At 34.6% G+C, this 14,021-nt stretch overlaps 1 protein-coding gene across 1 annotated transcript in view; it reads right to left on the reverse strand.

Moving 5' to 3' along the window:
* LRRIQ1 (leucine rich repeats and IQ motif containing 1) overlaps positions 1–14,021 on the reverse strand; it is a 216,455-nt gene that overhangs the window by 12,163 nt on the left and 190,271 nt on the right. The window contains exon 25 of the mRNA XM_037167657.2: positions 9,649–9,769. Within this exon, the coding sequence (XP_037023552.2) occupies positions 9,649–9,769 (121 nt within the window). The remainder of the gene's footprint in view (positions 1–9,648; positions 9,770–14,021) is intronic.

Raw genomic sequence — 14,021 nt, forward strand, 5'->3', positions numbered from 1 at the left:
CAACTAGGTTCTCAATAGGAAATTGCTTTATTGAAAAAACATATTGGGACATTTAAGTGTCTAAGTATTTATAGTAGAATATTCTTAAGCCAAATTATCTCAGTAGGCATGTTGATCTTCAAAATCACTTCTAACTTTGTAAAATTCAATTTAATTTCATAAAATAGTTGTCATTTCTCATAGATGGTAGAATTTTTCTGATCTTCCATCAGAAAACATTTAAAGCAAAGATTTCCCCCCCTCATCTCGGTTAACTGAGCTTAGCTAATTAGAGACAATTTAAACCATGTATAAAATCAGGGTCACTTAGAAGTATTTTGGAGAAAATTTTCACTTGCAAACATGATTTTCATACTACAACACACCAGAAATAGCTTCTGTTCCTTTGTAATTGGGAAATGGCATGTACGATGTTCTATTGTTCTCGTTGCAGAATATGGACATTCAAAGCTGTAGGAGCTCTTGGAACTCCTGTATGTTTATTTTTCTTTTTTGTCTCTTTTCCATATGAACACATAATATATATTTACATGGACCTCATTTCTACCACAATATTTTCTAAATGGACAAACCAAATCTAAAATATCCCATCTAAACCCACAAAAATGTAACTGTGAGAAAGGAGGTTTAAATTTATTTTAATTTTTTTAATCCTCATCCAAGGATAGGCTTATTGATTTTAGAAAGAGGGGGAGGAAGGAAGACAAAAAGGGAGAGAAACCTTGACATGAGGGAAGCATCAGTTGGTTGTCCCTGTGATGCCCTGAACCAGAAACCCAGGCATGTGCCCTGATGGGGTAACGGGACCCACAACCTTTTGGTCTACAGGATGACATGCCAATCAACTGAGCCACACCATCCAGGCAGAGGTGGGGTTTAAATTTGAATGTGGCCTACTCTAAATTTCTTTCTACTATACCGGGCTGCCTTTTACCTATAAAATTTATAAAGAAGTTATAAGTGACTTAACCAAGATCACACACATGCTGGTGAGGAGCCAAACCAGGACTAGAAATTCATTCTCCAGCTTCTTACCACAATATTCTTCCCAGTATCACACTGTCTCTCAGTGTTTAAAATGAGATGTCATATTAATGATGTCTTACTTCTGAATTCAAAATTCCAATTTACTGAGGGTTCACTATACTTTATAAATTAATCCCCAGATAATTATTTCCCTCGTCAATAACAGGGTTTTATAGGCTGAAAGTAGCATGTAAAACAGAAGATAAAAAGAATAATGACATAACATTTTCTTTTTTTTTTAAGCATGATTCTTTTTTTTCCTAACATTTTATTTATTTACTTTTAGAGTGAGGAGGAGGGAGTGAGAAAGAGTGGGAGAGAAACATCAGTGTGTGGTTGCCTCCCATGAGCCCCCCCACCAGGGACCTGGCCTGCAACCCAGGCATGTGCCCTGACTGGGAATTGAACCTGCAACCCTTTAGTTTGCAGGTCTGCACTCAATCCACTGAGCTATACCAGCCAGGGCTGAATAACATTTTCTTAATAATTTGAGGTCTTCGTATGCTTTTCTTCAATTTTTCTCAATTGTGAGTCTCTTTTGCATTTTTTTTCTCACTCAAACATATTTTCTAGTTTAAGAGCCATGAGTAAAATAATACTAGGCCTTAATTTGGTACAAGCTGTGAATCTCTTCCAAAGACAAGGATCAGGAGTCCAATTTACTGTTATAAAGATGTTTTCCATATACATACCTATAATTCATAGACATGTATAAAGGGTGTTCAGAGAGCAGTCAGTTAGTGCGTGCACATTCGTCAGCTTTCAACTTACTGCCTCATAGCAATAAATCTACCCTTCATTACCTGTTTCATAGTACTTTAAAGCAAGAAAAATGCTAAACTTTCTCAGCAGAGGGTGCTGAAGGGATGCTGCCAGAAGAGCGCTTGGAATTTCTGGCACAGGTGGGGTTGGCCTTGGCCCTGTGGGTGTGAGGACTCTGCAGCAGCTCCAGAATGCAATCCATCTGCAGCCTCACAGCCTGGACCTAGTGGAACTTATGTGCTATCTTCTCCACAGGGAAACCAAAGCCTGCCGCACCTTCTGCTCTATCGGGGTCCGCTCTTTTGAAAGAAATTAATTTTATTATTATTATATTACATTTGTCCCAACTTTCCCCACTTTGCCCTCATCTGCCAAGTCCACCCCAACTCCTATAGTCAGTCCCACACTGCTGTCCTTGTCCATGTGTCACTCATACATGTGCTTTGACTAGGTCCACTCTTAAGTCCTGCCTATGCAACTGATCCCTGATCACCTGCTCCCAGTCCTGCATTGCAGAGAATTGCTTATTGTTTGCCCAGTAACTATAACTAGCTTTGGTCTGGCCAAAAGAGGGAACTTCTCTGCTGTCCTATGAGGTCTGAACTTCTTCCAAGTTTGTCCTCTCTTGGGTGCTCTTACTCAGCAACTAGGGTACCATAGAGTTTCTTTATATATTTAAGCTGCTCCTTTAGGGAAACAAATAATATTTAAACTTTTCCTGTGTAAATCCCTGTATGATAGCTATCTTCTGATTGGACCCAGATTGCCACGGCATGTATTTATGTAGATTATAAACTCCATAAAGGCTGATGTTGCTCAGCACTCTCTCCCCTGTGTCATGCAGTGGGCCCTCAGGGAGCACTCCACAAATATTTCTGAATCAACAAATGACAGAATTGGCTTAATGTAGGCTGAATTCATGGGAACTTGTAGCCCATGACTGGGTTAATTGAAAGTCTCACCTGGAGTAGCCCATGACTGGGTTAACTGAAAGTCTCACCTGGAAGAAAACCCTTATCAATTGTATAGATTGTATTCCTTAATAACAGTACCAGGATTTTGGATGGGTCGGGTACTCTTAGAAGCTTTGGCAGACACTATTGAATGTCTACCAAACAGTCAATCTTCTACCCCTCTCCTACCCCACTATCAAGCTTGAAACTGAAAGATACTCCTTTCCTAGCTCTTATTAAACTAAAGGATGGCCATACTCATTCATTCATCCATTACTTAGTTTATTAAATGTACATCAAAGGGACTACCATATGCCAGGTAGTTGTTCTATGTATCTAGGATACTTCAATAAATTCCCTGCCCTCCTGAAACATGCATGGTAGAAGGGAAGAAGAGAATAAACAGTAAAAAAATCTAATTGTAGCCAAGGAATATAAAAAGATATCTGTTTAGCATTGGAATTCATAACAGTATTATTTATAATATATTACAAATTTTCTTTAATATCTGTAGCCATTATTAAGCCAAGTCCCATACATATTATTTGGAGAGAAGGCCATGTTAATGGAAATACTTTTCCTTGTTGTGGAGAAGACAATATCTTCTGAAAAATAAGATGACACAAACATATGATATAGGAGAAAAGCAACAATGGCTGATATGTTCATTTATTCTCTTAATATGTATACTTTCTATGTGCCAAGCATACACAGCTCATTTTAGTACTTTTATTTTATTTAAGTAAAAAAATTATAAAGTGTCTTTTTGCTCCATGTTTACCTTGAGATAGATGAAAACAAAATGCTTATGGTGCAGAAGAGTTGGATGGGAAGCAATGGATTCCTTTACATGAGGAATCAGAATACCCAGACTTCAGTCTCAACTCCACAGCTTTCTGCCTCCTTAACTCTGAGCAATTTATATTTATCAAATTAAAATCTAAATCCCCCTATTCCAAAGTAAATTTCAGGAAACAGGTGGCAAGAAACATCCTTCTGAGCTTTTATTTTCCATTTTTCTTCCACCCCCCAATTTTTATTAGGACTTTATTTTTTGAGCGGTTTCAGGTTTTTAGCAAACCTGAGGGGAAAGTAGAGATTCCCCACACACCCCCTCCCCCGACACACGCACAGCCCCCTTCATTATCTACACCCTTCACCAGAGGGGTGCTTTTGTTAAAACTGATGAACCTAAACTGACACAACATAATCACCCAAAGTTCATAGTTTACATTACAGTTCACTCTTGGTTTTGTACATTCTGTGGGTTTGGAAAAATATATAATGAATGACATGTATTCATTAAGAGTATTGTTTTAGCTTGAATTGGCTTTCTTTTAAAAAAATATTTTATTTATTTATTTTTATAGAGATGTAAATGGAAGGAGAAAGAGAGGGAGAGAAACATTAATGTGTGGTTGCCTCTTGTGCACCCCCTACTGGGGACCAGGCCTGTAACCCAGGCATGTGCTCTGACTGGGGATCTAACCAGAGACTCTTTGCTTTGTAGTCCAGTGCTCAATCAACTAGGCTACAACAGCCAGGGTGATTTTCTTTTATTATTGTTGTTCAAGTACGGTTGTCTCCATTTTCCTCCCACCACTGTCCCCTCCCCTCCCCTCCCTTTTCACTCTCAGTCCTACTCCCTTTTGGCTTTGTCCATGGTTCCTTTACACATGTTCCCTGACAACTCTTCCCCTTTTTGCCCCCATTATCCCTCCTAAAAAGCCTCTGTGCTTGACTCTATTCATGTCCCCTTCCCATGCCCTCTGACAACCACTGATGTGTTTACTGTTTCCATAGTTGTGCTTTTTAAGAATGCCACATAGTTGGAATCCTACTAGTAGCCTGTTTAGATTGGCTTATTTCACCCAGTAATACTCATTACTAGTAACACTAGTTACTAGTAACTACTAGTAACACTAGTTTCCTCCATCTTTCACAGCTCAGTAGCTCATTTCTTTTTAGCACTAAATAATATTCCATTATCTGGATGTTTAGCTACAGATTGTTTAGCCATTCACCTACTGAAGGATGTCTTGGTTACTTCCAAATTTTGGCAGTTATGAATAAATCTGCTATAATATTCATATACAAGTTTTTGTGTGGGACCTGCTTTCAGCTCCTTTGAGTAAATACCAAGGAGCATGAATATTAGATCATAGGGTAAGAGTATGTTTAGTTTGTATGAAACCACCAAACTCTCTTCTAAAGTAGCTGTAACATTTTGCATTTCCACCAGCAATAAATGAGAGTTCCTATTGCTCCACATCCTTGCCAACATTTGGCATTGTCAGTATTCTAAATTTTGGTCATTTTAATAGATGTGAAGTGGTATTTTGTTTTAATTTGAATTTCATTTTATAGTAAGTATTGAAGCTAGGCATGCTCTCAATCTTTGTACTTTAAATGCTTGGATAGTGCTATTTACATTATAGGTATATAATTGCTTGCTATTATGATGTGTGGTTTATATAATGACACAGAAATATATACAATGACTTTTAAATATCAAGTTTACTCAGTGGGGGATTATAAATGTATATTTTACATATATATATATACACAGACATACTGAAGCTATGACAAATTATATATCTGTTCATGCATGTGTATATATATATATATGTGGACATACATGAATATATGCTGATAATTCTTTTTTTAAGGTTTTACCTGTTCATTTTTTTAAAGATTTTATTTATTTATTTTTAGAGGGGAAGGGAAGGAGAGAGGGAAGAAACATCAATGCATGGTTGCCTGTTGTGCGTCCCCTGCTGGGAACTGGCCTGCAACCCAGGCATGTGCCCTGACTGGGAATCAAACCGGCGACCCTTTGGTTTACAGGCCAGTGCTCAATCCACTAAGCCGTACCAGCCAGGGTGGAATGTACTTTTAAATTTGGAGTAAACATTAATGGTTACTTTTAGAATCTACTTTTGCTTTAATTACCACCCTTAGTTTATAAATCTGCATATATTATTTAGTATTGACATCTAGTTAACTATTTCACTTATGCTTTTCATAATCTTTTTTCATAAATTCCATAAAGTTACTTTGTAAATATACTGGAGACATTGCATAATGTTATAACTGACTCAGAATATCTTCTGTTGATAAGGTTTCTAAAACACTAAGGTGTTTTCAGAAATCTTTGTTAGCTATCCTCGAAGAAGAAATTGACTTTGGGTTAATTATGCTGTGGGATTGTGGATTCTCAATCTCTGGATAACTTTGAAAATGGTATATGTCCTGGAAAGTGCAGAGATGATTAGGAGGCAAACAGGAGACTCAACTAGGTATGTAATGAGCAGTGATTTTCAACAAATGGCTCTTGAAAGAAAGAAAGAAGGAAGGAAGGAAGGAAGGAAGGAAGAAGAGGGAGGGAGGAGAGGAAGGAAGGAAGGAAGGAAGGAAGGAAGGAGGAAGAAGAGAGAGAGAAAGAAAGAAAGAAAGAAAGAAAGAAAGAAAGAAAGAAAGAAAGAAAGAAAGAAAGAAAGAAAAGAAAAGAAAAGAGAAAGAAAGAAAGGAAGGAAGGAAGGAAGAACTACATTACTTATGTTCTACTCTTATCAACTAAACTATATATTTTGGTCCACAGAAAAATAAAAGCAATGTAACACTGGGTTTGGAATAAGAAAATAAAGGTTCAAGTTGCTGCTTTACCCTGTTAAATTTTTGTGCCAAAACATATTAAATAAAGTCTTTAAGTCTTATTTGCATTAGTTATCAAAGAAAAATAATCATTATAAATAAGAAAAGATAATTAAAAGAAATTTGTAAAGCTATAGATTGCTATAGCAATACAATTATTATTGTTGTAATATATCTGTCATTTTAAGTATTAAATAAGAAAATTAATTGAAAAAAATTAAACCATGGAAGGAAATCAAATACTTTTTCTAAATGAGGAAATCTCTTGGTATATTCATTTTATAAATGGTATTTTAAAAATAAGAATGTGACCTTTTCATTTCTCTGTAAAGCATAAGATACATTAGAAAGCTAGGTACAAAAAGACTGACTTGGGTCTTGTACAGGAGCAGTAAGACATAAAAGTAAAAGGGCAGAAATCTTAGGAAATTCACACACACACAAAAAAAGACAATGTGTATTGCTTGAGGTGACTGGCACGCTGCAAATATACTAGTTATGGTATTATTTGACACAAAGAAAAGGAAGACAATGCTCTTTTCTGTTGTTTAGAATTGTACGACAGTAACACAAAACAAACAACAGTAACAGACAATATAAACAATAAGTACTATTTTTAAAGCTCTTACTATATGCTGGGCAATACATCACATGCTTTACATACATTTTTACTTCTTAAGAATTTCTTCTTCACGAAAACTTTATAGGATAGGCATTATTATTCCCATTTTTTAGACAATAAACTCAATCTTAGAGGTTAAATAATTTACCCAAAGTTACACAACTTACCTTTAATAGTGATACTGGGGCTTTAAACCTGAGCTTATCTTATTTTAAATAATACCTGTTATAAATATTATAGCAACATTAAAAGCGAAATATCTAGAAAAGTTCAAAGGCTTAAAGAGTTTTATAGCTGCAGCCTATAAACCACTGTCTAGAATTGGCTTGCTAAGCTAAAAGAAATACTTTAGCTTTAATAAGGTGAAAAGTTTTTGAGCAAGAGACATGGAAGGCCCAGGAAGCAAGGCAAGAGCTGTCAAAATACCAAAGCTGTAAGTGGTTGGCCCAGGGCCATGGAGGCCTGGGACCGGATGGCTTTTAGGTGAAAAGATTTCCATAAAACATAGGCTACATCAAGTTTTTAGTCAAGCAACTATTAAGAGTAGGTTTCTTATAAACTGGGCCATGTGCCTACAATCTGGAGACTTCAACATCTTACCTCAGTTGATTGTTCTTCTACAGCTATGTGCAGGTGCAATTATAAAGAACATCTTTATCAAGCAGTTATTATGTGCCAGGTATTGTTCTAAACTCTCTACCTTTATCCTAAAGACAATTTTACAAAGTAGGTACTTCCATTATCATTCCCATTTTAAGGATAAGGAAATTAAGTCATGATTCGAATCCAGGCAAATTAAAGTCAGAGCCTATACTCTTTACCATTATATTATGCTGATGTTATAATTAACTAACAACTATAATAATTAGGTAGGCAGCATTCTGTTATCTACTAAAAATTAGCTCGCTAAAGCAGTATGTTTAAATTATCACTTAGTAAATTGACTTAGAGATCAATAGTGTTTGTAATGTTACTTATTGACAACTGATTGGAATTACAGTGAGAGTAGCCTTATTCAATTTTTTTTAGAAAAGTGTTAAAAATGAACTATATATATAATGATCTTGTATACTCTACAATATATAATTCCATATCACATAAGTGAAAGATTAAGCATGTATATTTCAGGATAGTTGCTGATTTATTGAGCTTTTTATGTTTTAAGATTCGCATGATACATTATTAACAGAAACTTTGATATGCCATAAAGACATAAGGCATTTTTTGGTTTTGTTTTATTTGGTCTGTTTCTTCTTACTGCTGCTTCCCCCAAAGTGATATCACGTGAGTCTGCAATATTCAGTGCTTAAAATAGATTATGTATTATTCATCACTATGTGCGGCACAGATGGACTCCTTCTGAAGTGTAATATATATTTACAATCGATGTAATACATTTTACTAATAATATAAAAAATCCATTTCAGGTGAATAAACCTAAAACACTTTTTAACCATGTTCACTAGAGCAACTTTTTAGTGTCCAAATTCTATAGTCAGGTAAGAAAATTCAAGCACTCTAAGAACTTTAAAGCCTGATAAATATTTTTTGATTAGACATATTAAAATTATCTCAAAAGCAAATTAACACTTGTCAGAGTGAACTTACATGCATCAGTGCATTTAAAAGACTGGAATCTACTTAGTTAGTACTTGTATGAAGAATGAAAATCTAGGAATCATTTTGAAGTTTTCACTTATCCAAAGAATACCATCTGGATCGCTGACTTTTTAATTTTTTTTACATTTAATCAAATATTGACTTTGTATGTATATAAGTATAATATCAATAAGAAATACATCTTTTTCAAGAATAACAATACTTATAATGAAGTATAACAAAGTACTGATACCTGAGATTCAGTATACTTTGGAGAAATTAACAAATATGATATCAAATAAAACATCTCTTATGCTAATATACCACAATATGTTAATAAACATTGTGAAACCTTTAGTGTTTACACCCTAAGTGAAGAGTTTGAAAAAGTAGGCTAAATTACTTCCAAATAGCGTAAGATATAGATTTTTTTAAGTGTTCACATTTTTCAGAGTTAACTGCAGTGAAGTTCTCACTGAAACCATGATAAAGGTAATAGATGTGTGTGGCAGATTTACAAATGAAAAAAGCCGTCATTAATAAATACAAACCATCATCTGTTTAATGGAAATAGTTTTTAAAGCATGGTTTTGATGGTACATTATCTGAAATCTGTTATTTTTTAAAAGATTCCTTTAAAAATTAACTTTATCTAAACATCTATTAAATCAATGACAGAAGTTCAAAATACGCTACTTTGATATATAAATCCAACTTTTTACAATTAGCCTAAAAAATTCTTTTAGAAGTAAATGATCAAAGAATTCAATATGATCCATCAGGGGGTGGGAGAGTAGACCACTGAGTCACAGAATATAATTAAAATAGTTGTGCTGTTAATTTTAGATATAATTTAATTTCATTTATATCAAAAGAAGACATTTAAGGAAAGAAAATATTCAAATACACATTTTTGGGCTGTTCTGGTTGCTGGCATTCTACCCCCTATATGTAAAAGAATTCTTGTTGGCATTAGGTTCCGTCAATTCATTTGTGATTTCTAAATTAATTCTGAAGGAAACCACAACTTACTTGAAGATTCCGCTGAGTGTCTGTGTGCCTGACTTTTTTTCTCTCTCTTCACAGACAAAGCATTTCCACTGGTCATGGAAAAAAGGTCTAAATCCGTGTCTTCTCTGCTTACAAGTCTTGCCTGGGAGCAATGGGAGAGAATGTATACAATCATGAAACAAAATATGGCATTTTCTGAATGCAGCTCACATTACCCCAAATAAACAAACAGGCTCTGTCAAACAACCTCCCTCCAAACGACACCACAACCCTGTGCTGCCGCCTCGGCAGCACGATGCACTATGTCAAAGCATTTTTCGCAAATAAGAGCCGATCTTAAAATTGAGGTTTGCTATTTGAGTCTGTACAACAAAAGAAAACATTTTAGTACAGTAATTTTGATGAAAATCAATCTTAAAGGCAACTGATGAAATTTTACACAGTTTAACATCACTTATTTACCAAGAATATTATTTAATTCTTAATTGAATGTTAGAAATGTCATATTGGATTATTTTCTGCAATATCTGTATCTCACACTTGTATTAGTTTTCTCAGTAAAATTCCCTGAGATGTCTTTCATCTCATGTTTGTATACTGTAAAGTCAGAAAAGACCTCTACCTTCTTATTACAATGATTATTAATATAAAGATGCTATGCATTAACTCTAAGTTGGAGGTAATGGTAAATATAGAAATGTCAAAATCTAGTAAGGACATAAGAATTAGATAATCTATTTAATCTCAAATTACCATCTGAACATTTATTGCTATTTTAGACTGAACCTAAAAGTGGAAGAATAGCTTCTTGCCTATAAAATATTGTTTAATAGAAAGTCTAATATCATTAGGTAAAGATTTATCAGGATTCAGCCATGAAGTTGGGGGAAATGCAGTATGGAAAGCCAAGCAGCTTCAAAGTAACTGGGATTTAACCCAAACCACAGGATGTTTGAAATCCTGTGAGAAGGCATTGTCTTTAATGTTTGATATGAGAAAAAAATTAAGTAAAGCCAAATAAAGCCATAAAATCATCACTGTGGTTAAAAAGCTGTCCCTATGAGATGAGCTAGAAAAACTCCTGAAACCAGCATCTAAAGATCATCCTCTTTCAAATTTAGATGTTTGTCTTTCTCCCTTACATCCCTTCCCACTTCTTCTCCCCTTACATGCATGAACTTCTCATTGTTAAGCAAGCAATTTTGCTGTTGCTGAACTCAGAATAGAAACCATTCTATAATGTCAGTCACTTTTTCTTGTACCTGGCTAAGTGATATAATTGCATTGTCAAAAAACTTCAGTAGAAAGGTGTTTAAAATGAAATAAGGAGCAACTGGCTTCCAAATTATACTTGTGATTAGTATAAAAGGTGTTACACACTCTTTCTGAATTTTATTTCAACTAGTACAATAGAGTGTGTGTCTAATATTCCCATTAGAATAGCTTCATCAATACTAAGATTAAAAAAGAAAGAGTCAAGAATAAGAGGGAAATACCAGAGCAATACCATAGCTTTGGAGAGACCAGTTACAAAACAAGGAAAAAGATGCTAAATACATAGGGGACTTGCCTGTTGGCTAAAGAGGCTTTAACTATAAGCCTCAATATTTTAAAACTAGGATTTATTGCTTCAATTTGATTATATAAATTAAGTATGCCCAAATAGAAAGTAGAAATCTATTCCCTTCAATTAAGACAATATCTACATGTCAAGAAAATATTTGTGAATACATGCCTTCCAAAAATCTCTTTATCATCTAAGCCATTTTACACACAAAAGAGTGCTTCTTTTGAGATAGAAGACAATGTCAGTTACTAGTTAAGTTAGATGATAACAGAGATACAAATTTAAAAGTGAGATGTTTTCAAAATGGTGCCCCCTACCAGCTTAGGTGCAAACCTGGAAATTTTATCAAGAATCCCTTAGTGCATCTGACACAGACTCATATGCATTTAATATTCAGACTCTATTTTTTAAAAAGTTGGTTTTCAAATTGAACATCATTCCTCCCATTACTGTTTAGAAGTAAAAAAAGCACAAATAAGATACATCTCTTCTTCTATGGCATGCAAAATGGATATACTTAAAAATTAAATATAACTGCTGGTGCTTTTAAAGCTTATTCTATAAAATGTGTATTTAATTCTGAAACAATGTAATATTAAACATTTTATGTGGTTATAATACAGTCTTAAGTTAATGTCGGATCATAATTTTCTATGTGCAACTCAATAAAATATTTACTAAATAGTAATTTTGAAAATTTATTTTTGGTTTTTATTTTCTGAATAGGTTACATTTGTAGCACCACCTACAAGGTTTGTGACACATTTTCTTTATATTTTCACAATAAAATGAGGAATATAAATTTTGGAACATGACTTTTAAGCATCTGGATTATGATTCACCTCCAACCTAGGAAACTTAGTTAAAAATAGAGAATCTCTGCTCTGGCTGGTGTGGCTCAGTGGATTGAGCCTGCCCAGAGAACCAAAGGGTCGCTGGTTTGATTCCCAGTCAGGGCACATGCCTGGGTTGCAGGCCAGGTCCCCAGTAGCGGACACATGAGAGGCAACCACACATTGATGTTTCTCTCCCTCCCCCCCCTCTAAAAATAAATAAATAAAATCTTTTAAAAAACAGAGAATATCTTATTGATAAAAAGGAGTTCCTCTTCATATTTTAAAAAAGTTGTACATTTTATTAAATATTTAGTTCTAAAATTTTGTATTTCTAGAAGTTAAGACATACTAAACAACACACATATAAATAAATACCTACTTAATTACTATCCAGAAAAAGAGAGATAAAACATTTTAAAGTTTACTTATAAGCTGTCTTGTAGTATTTTTATATATAATTATTCAAAAATTATAATGTTTCTAGACATATGAATGATTTAAAACAATTTTTATCTTTGGTTGCAGAAAGCTGAAGCATGCACATCTTTCCATTTATCATTCCATAAATCCTGATCTTATATAAGGCAGAGGCCTTTTATATAACATTTGAGGGCATGGAAGACACTTTAAATGTTTTATAAAGCTATAATTTACATGCAATGAAATATACAAATATTAGACATAAATTTCAATCATATAAATATTTACTTTTTAAGTAAGTTAAAATTTCCATAGAAATGGCAAGAACTGCTACTGAGAATTCCTTATATACCCTCCACCCAGTGAGCCCCCACAGAAATATAACCAAAGTGTAATAATTAAATCCAAGAAATTAATGTAAGTGCAATACCATTACTAAACCACACGTCTTTTTGACTTCATCAATTTTCATATGTAAAAATGTTTTTGGTTTGTCTCTATATCTATGACATGTTATTGCATAAATTTATATAACTACACTGTGATGAAGGTACAGGACTGTTCCATCTTCTCAAGGAAACCCCTGTAGTCATATCCTTTGCCCAACCTAATCAGTGGTAACCATGAATATGTTCTCCATCACTATAGTTATATATTTTTGAGGATGTTATTTATGTAACCTTTTGAGATTGTTTTTTTTTACTCAACATAATGCTCTTTAGATCCATCAGTCTTTGTATGTATCAAGAGTTTGTTCTTGTTTCTTGCCTTTTTTTTAAATTAAGATTTTTATTTATCTTTAGAGGGGAAGGGAAGAAGAGAGGAAGAGAAACATCAATGTATGGTTGCCTTTCGTGCATCCCCTGCTGGGAACTGGCCTGCAGGGAACCGGTCTGCAACCCAGGCATGTGTCCTGACTTGGAATGGAACCAAGATTGTCTTGTTCGCAGGCCCGCGCTCAGTCCACTGAGCTACACCAGCCAGGGCTATATTTGTTGCTTTTCATTAATTTATATCGTACAACATCTTTCCAGAAGTTATCCAGGCATGTATTATGAAAAACAGAGACATTTATTGAAGAAGATACAAGACACAAGAAACACTGTACATAGGACAATGATGCCTCAGTTCCTTTCAAAGCAGGCACCTTGGGACCTCATACAGTTCTCCGTATTGCCATCAGCTGCCCTTATTATATTTTCCGGAATCTCACTGATGGTCTGAAATCACCCTTTCAAAGGTGATTTTAGTTTTGGAAAAAAGCCAGAAGTCATAGAGCACGAAATTTGGGCCATAGGGGAGCTGAGTCATGTGGGTGATCTGATATTTCACCAAAAATCTCTGTATGAGATGTAACGCATGAGTGGGCACACTGTTGTGATGAGTCTGCCAATAACTGTGGCCTTCTGAATCATCCGAATAGTTTCCATGGAGGAATGTTCAAGCTCAATTCAAAATCTGATGCAGATTTGTTGCTCTACTCACTCATTTTGAGTGCAATGGCCACACAGTATACATGCTGACTCAATGGCATCTATTTCCCCAACTAACTAGTACAGTGAAGTCATCAT

The sequence above is a fragment of the Artibeus jamaicensis genome, unplaced genomic scaffold (assembly GCF_021234435.1).
Source record: "Artibeus jamaicensis isolate MK-2021 breed Jamaican fruit bat unplaced genomic scaffold, CSHL_Jam_final scaffold_584, whole genome shotgun sequence".
Classification (NCBI taxonomy): Eukaryota; Metazoa; Chordata; class Mammalia; order Chiroptera; family Phyllostomidae; genus Artibeus; species Artibeus jamaicensis.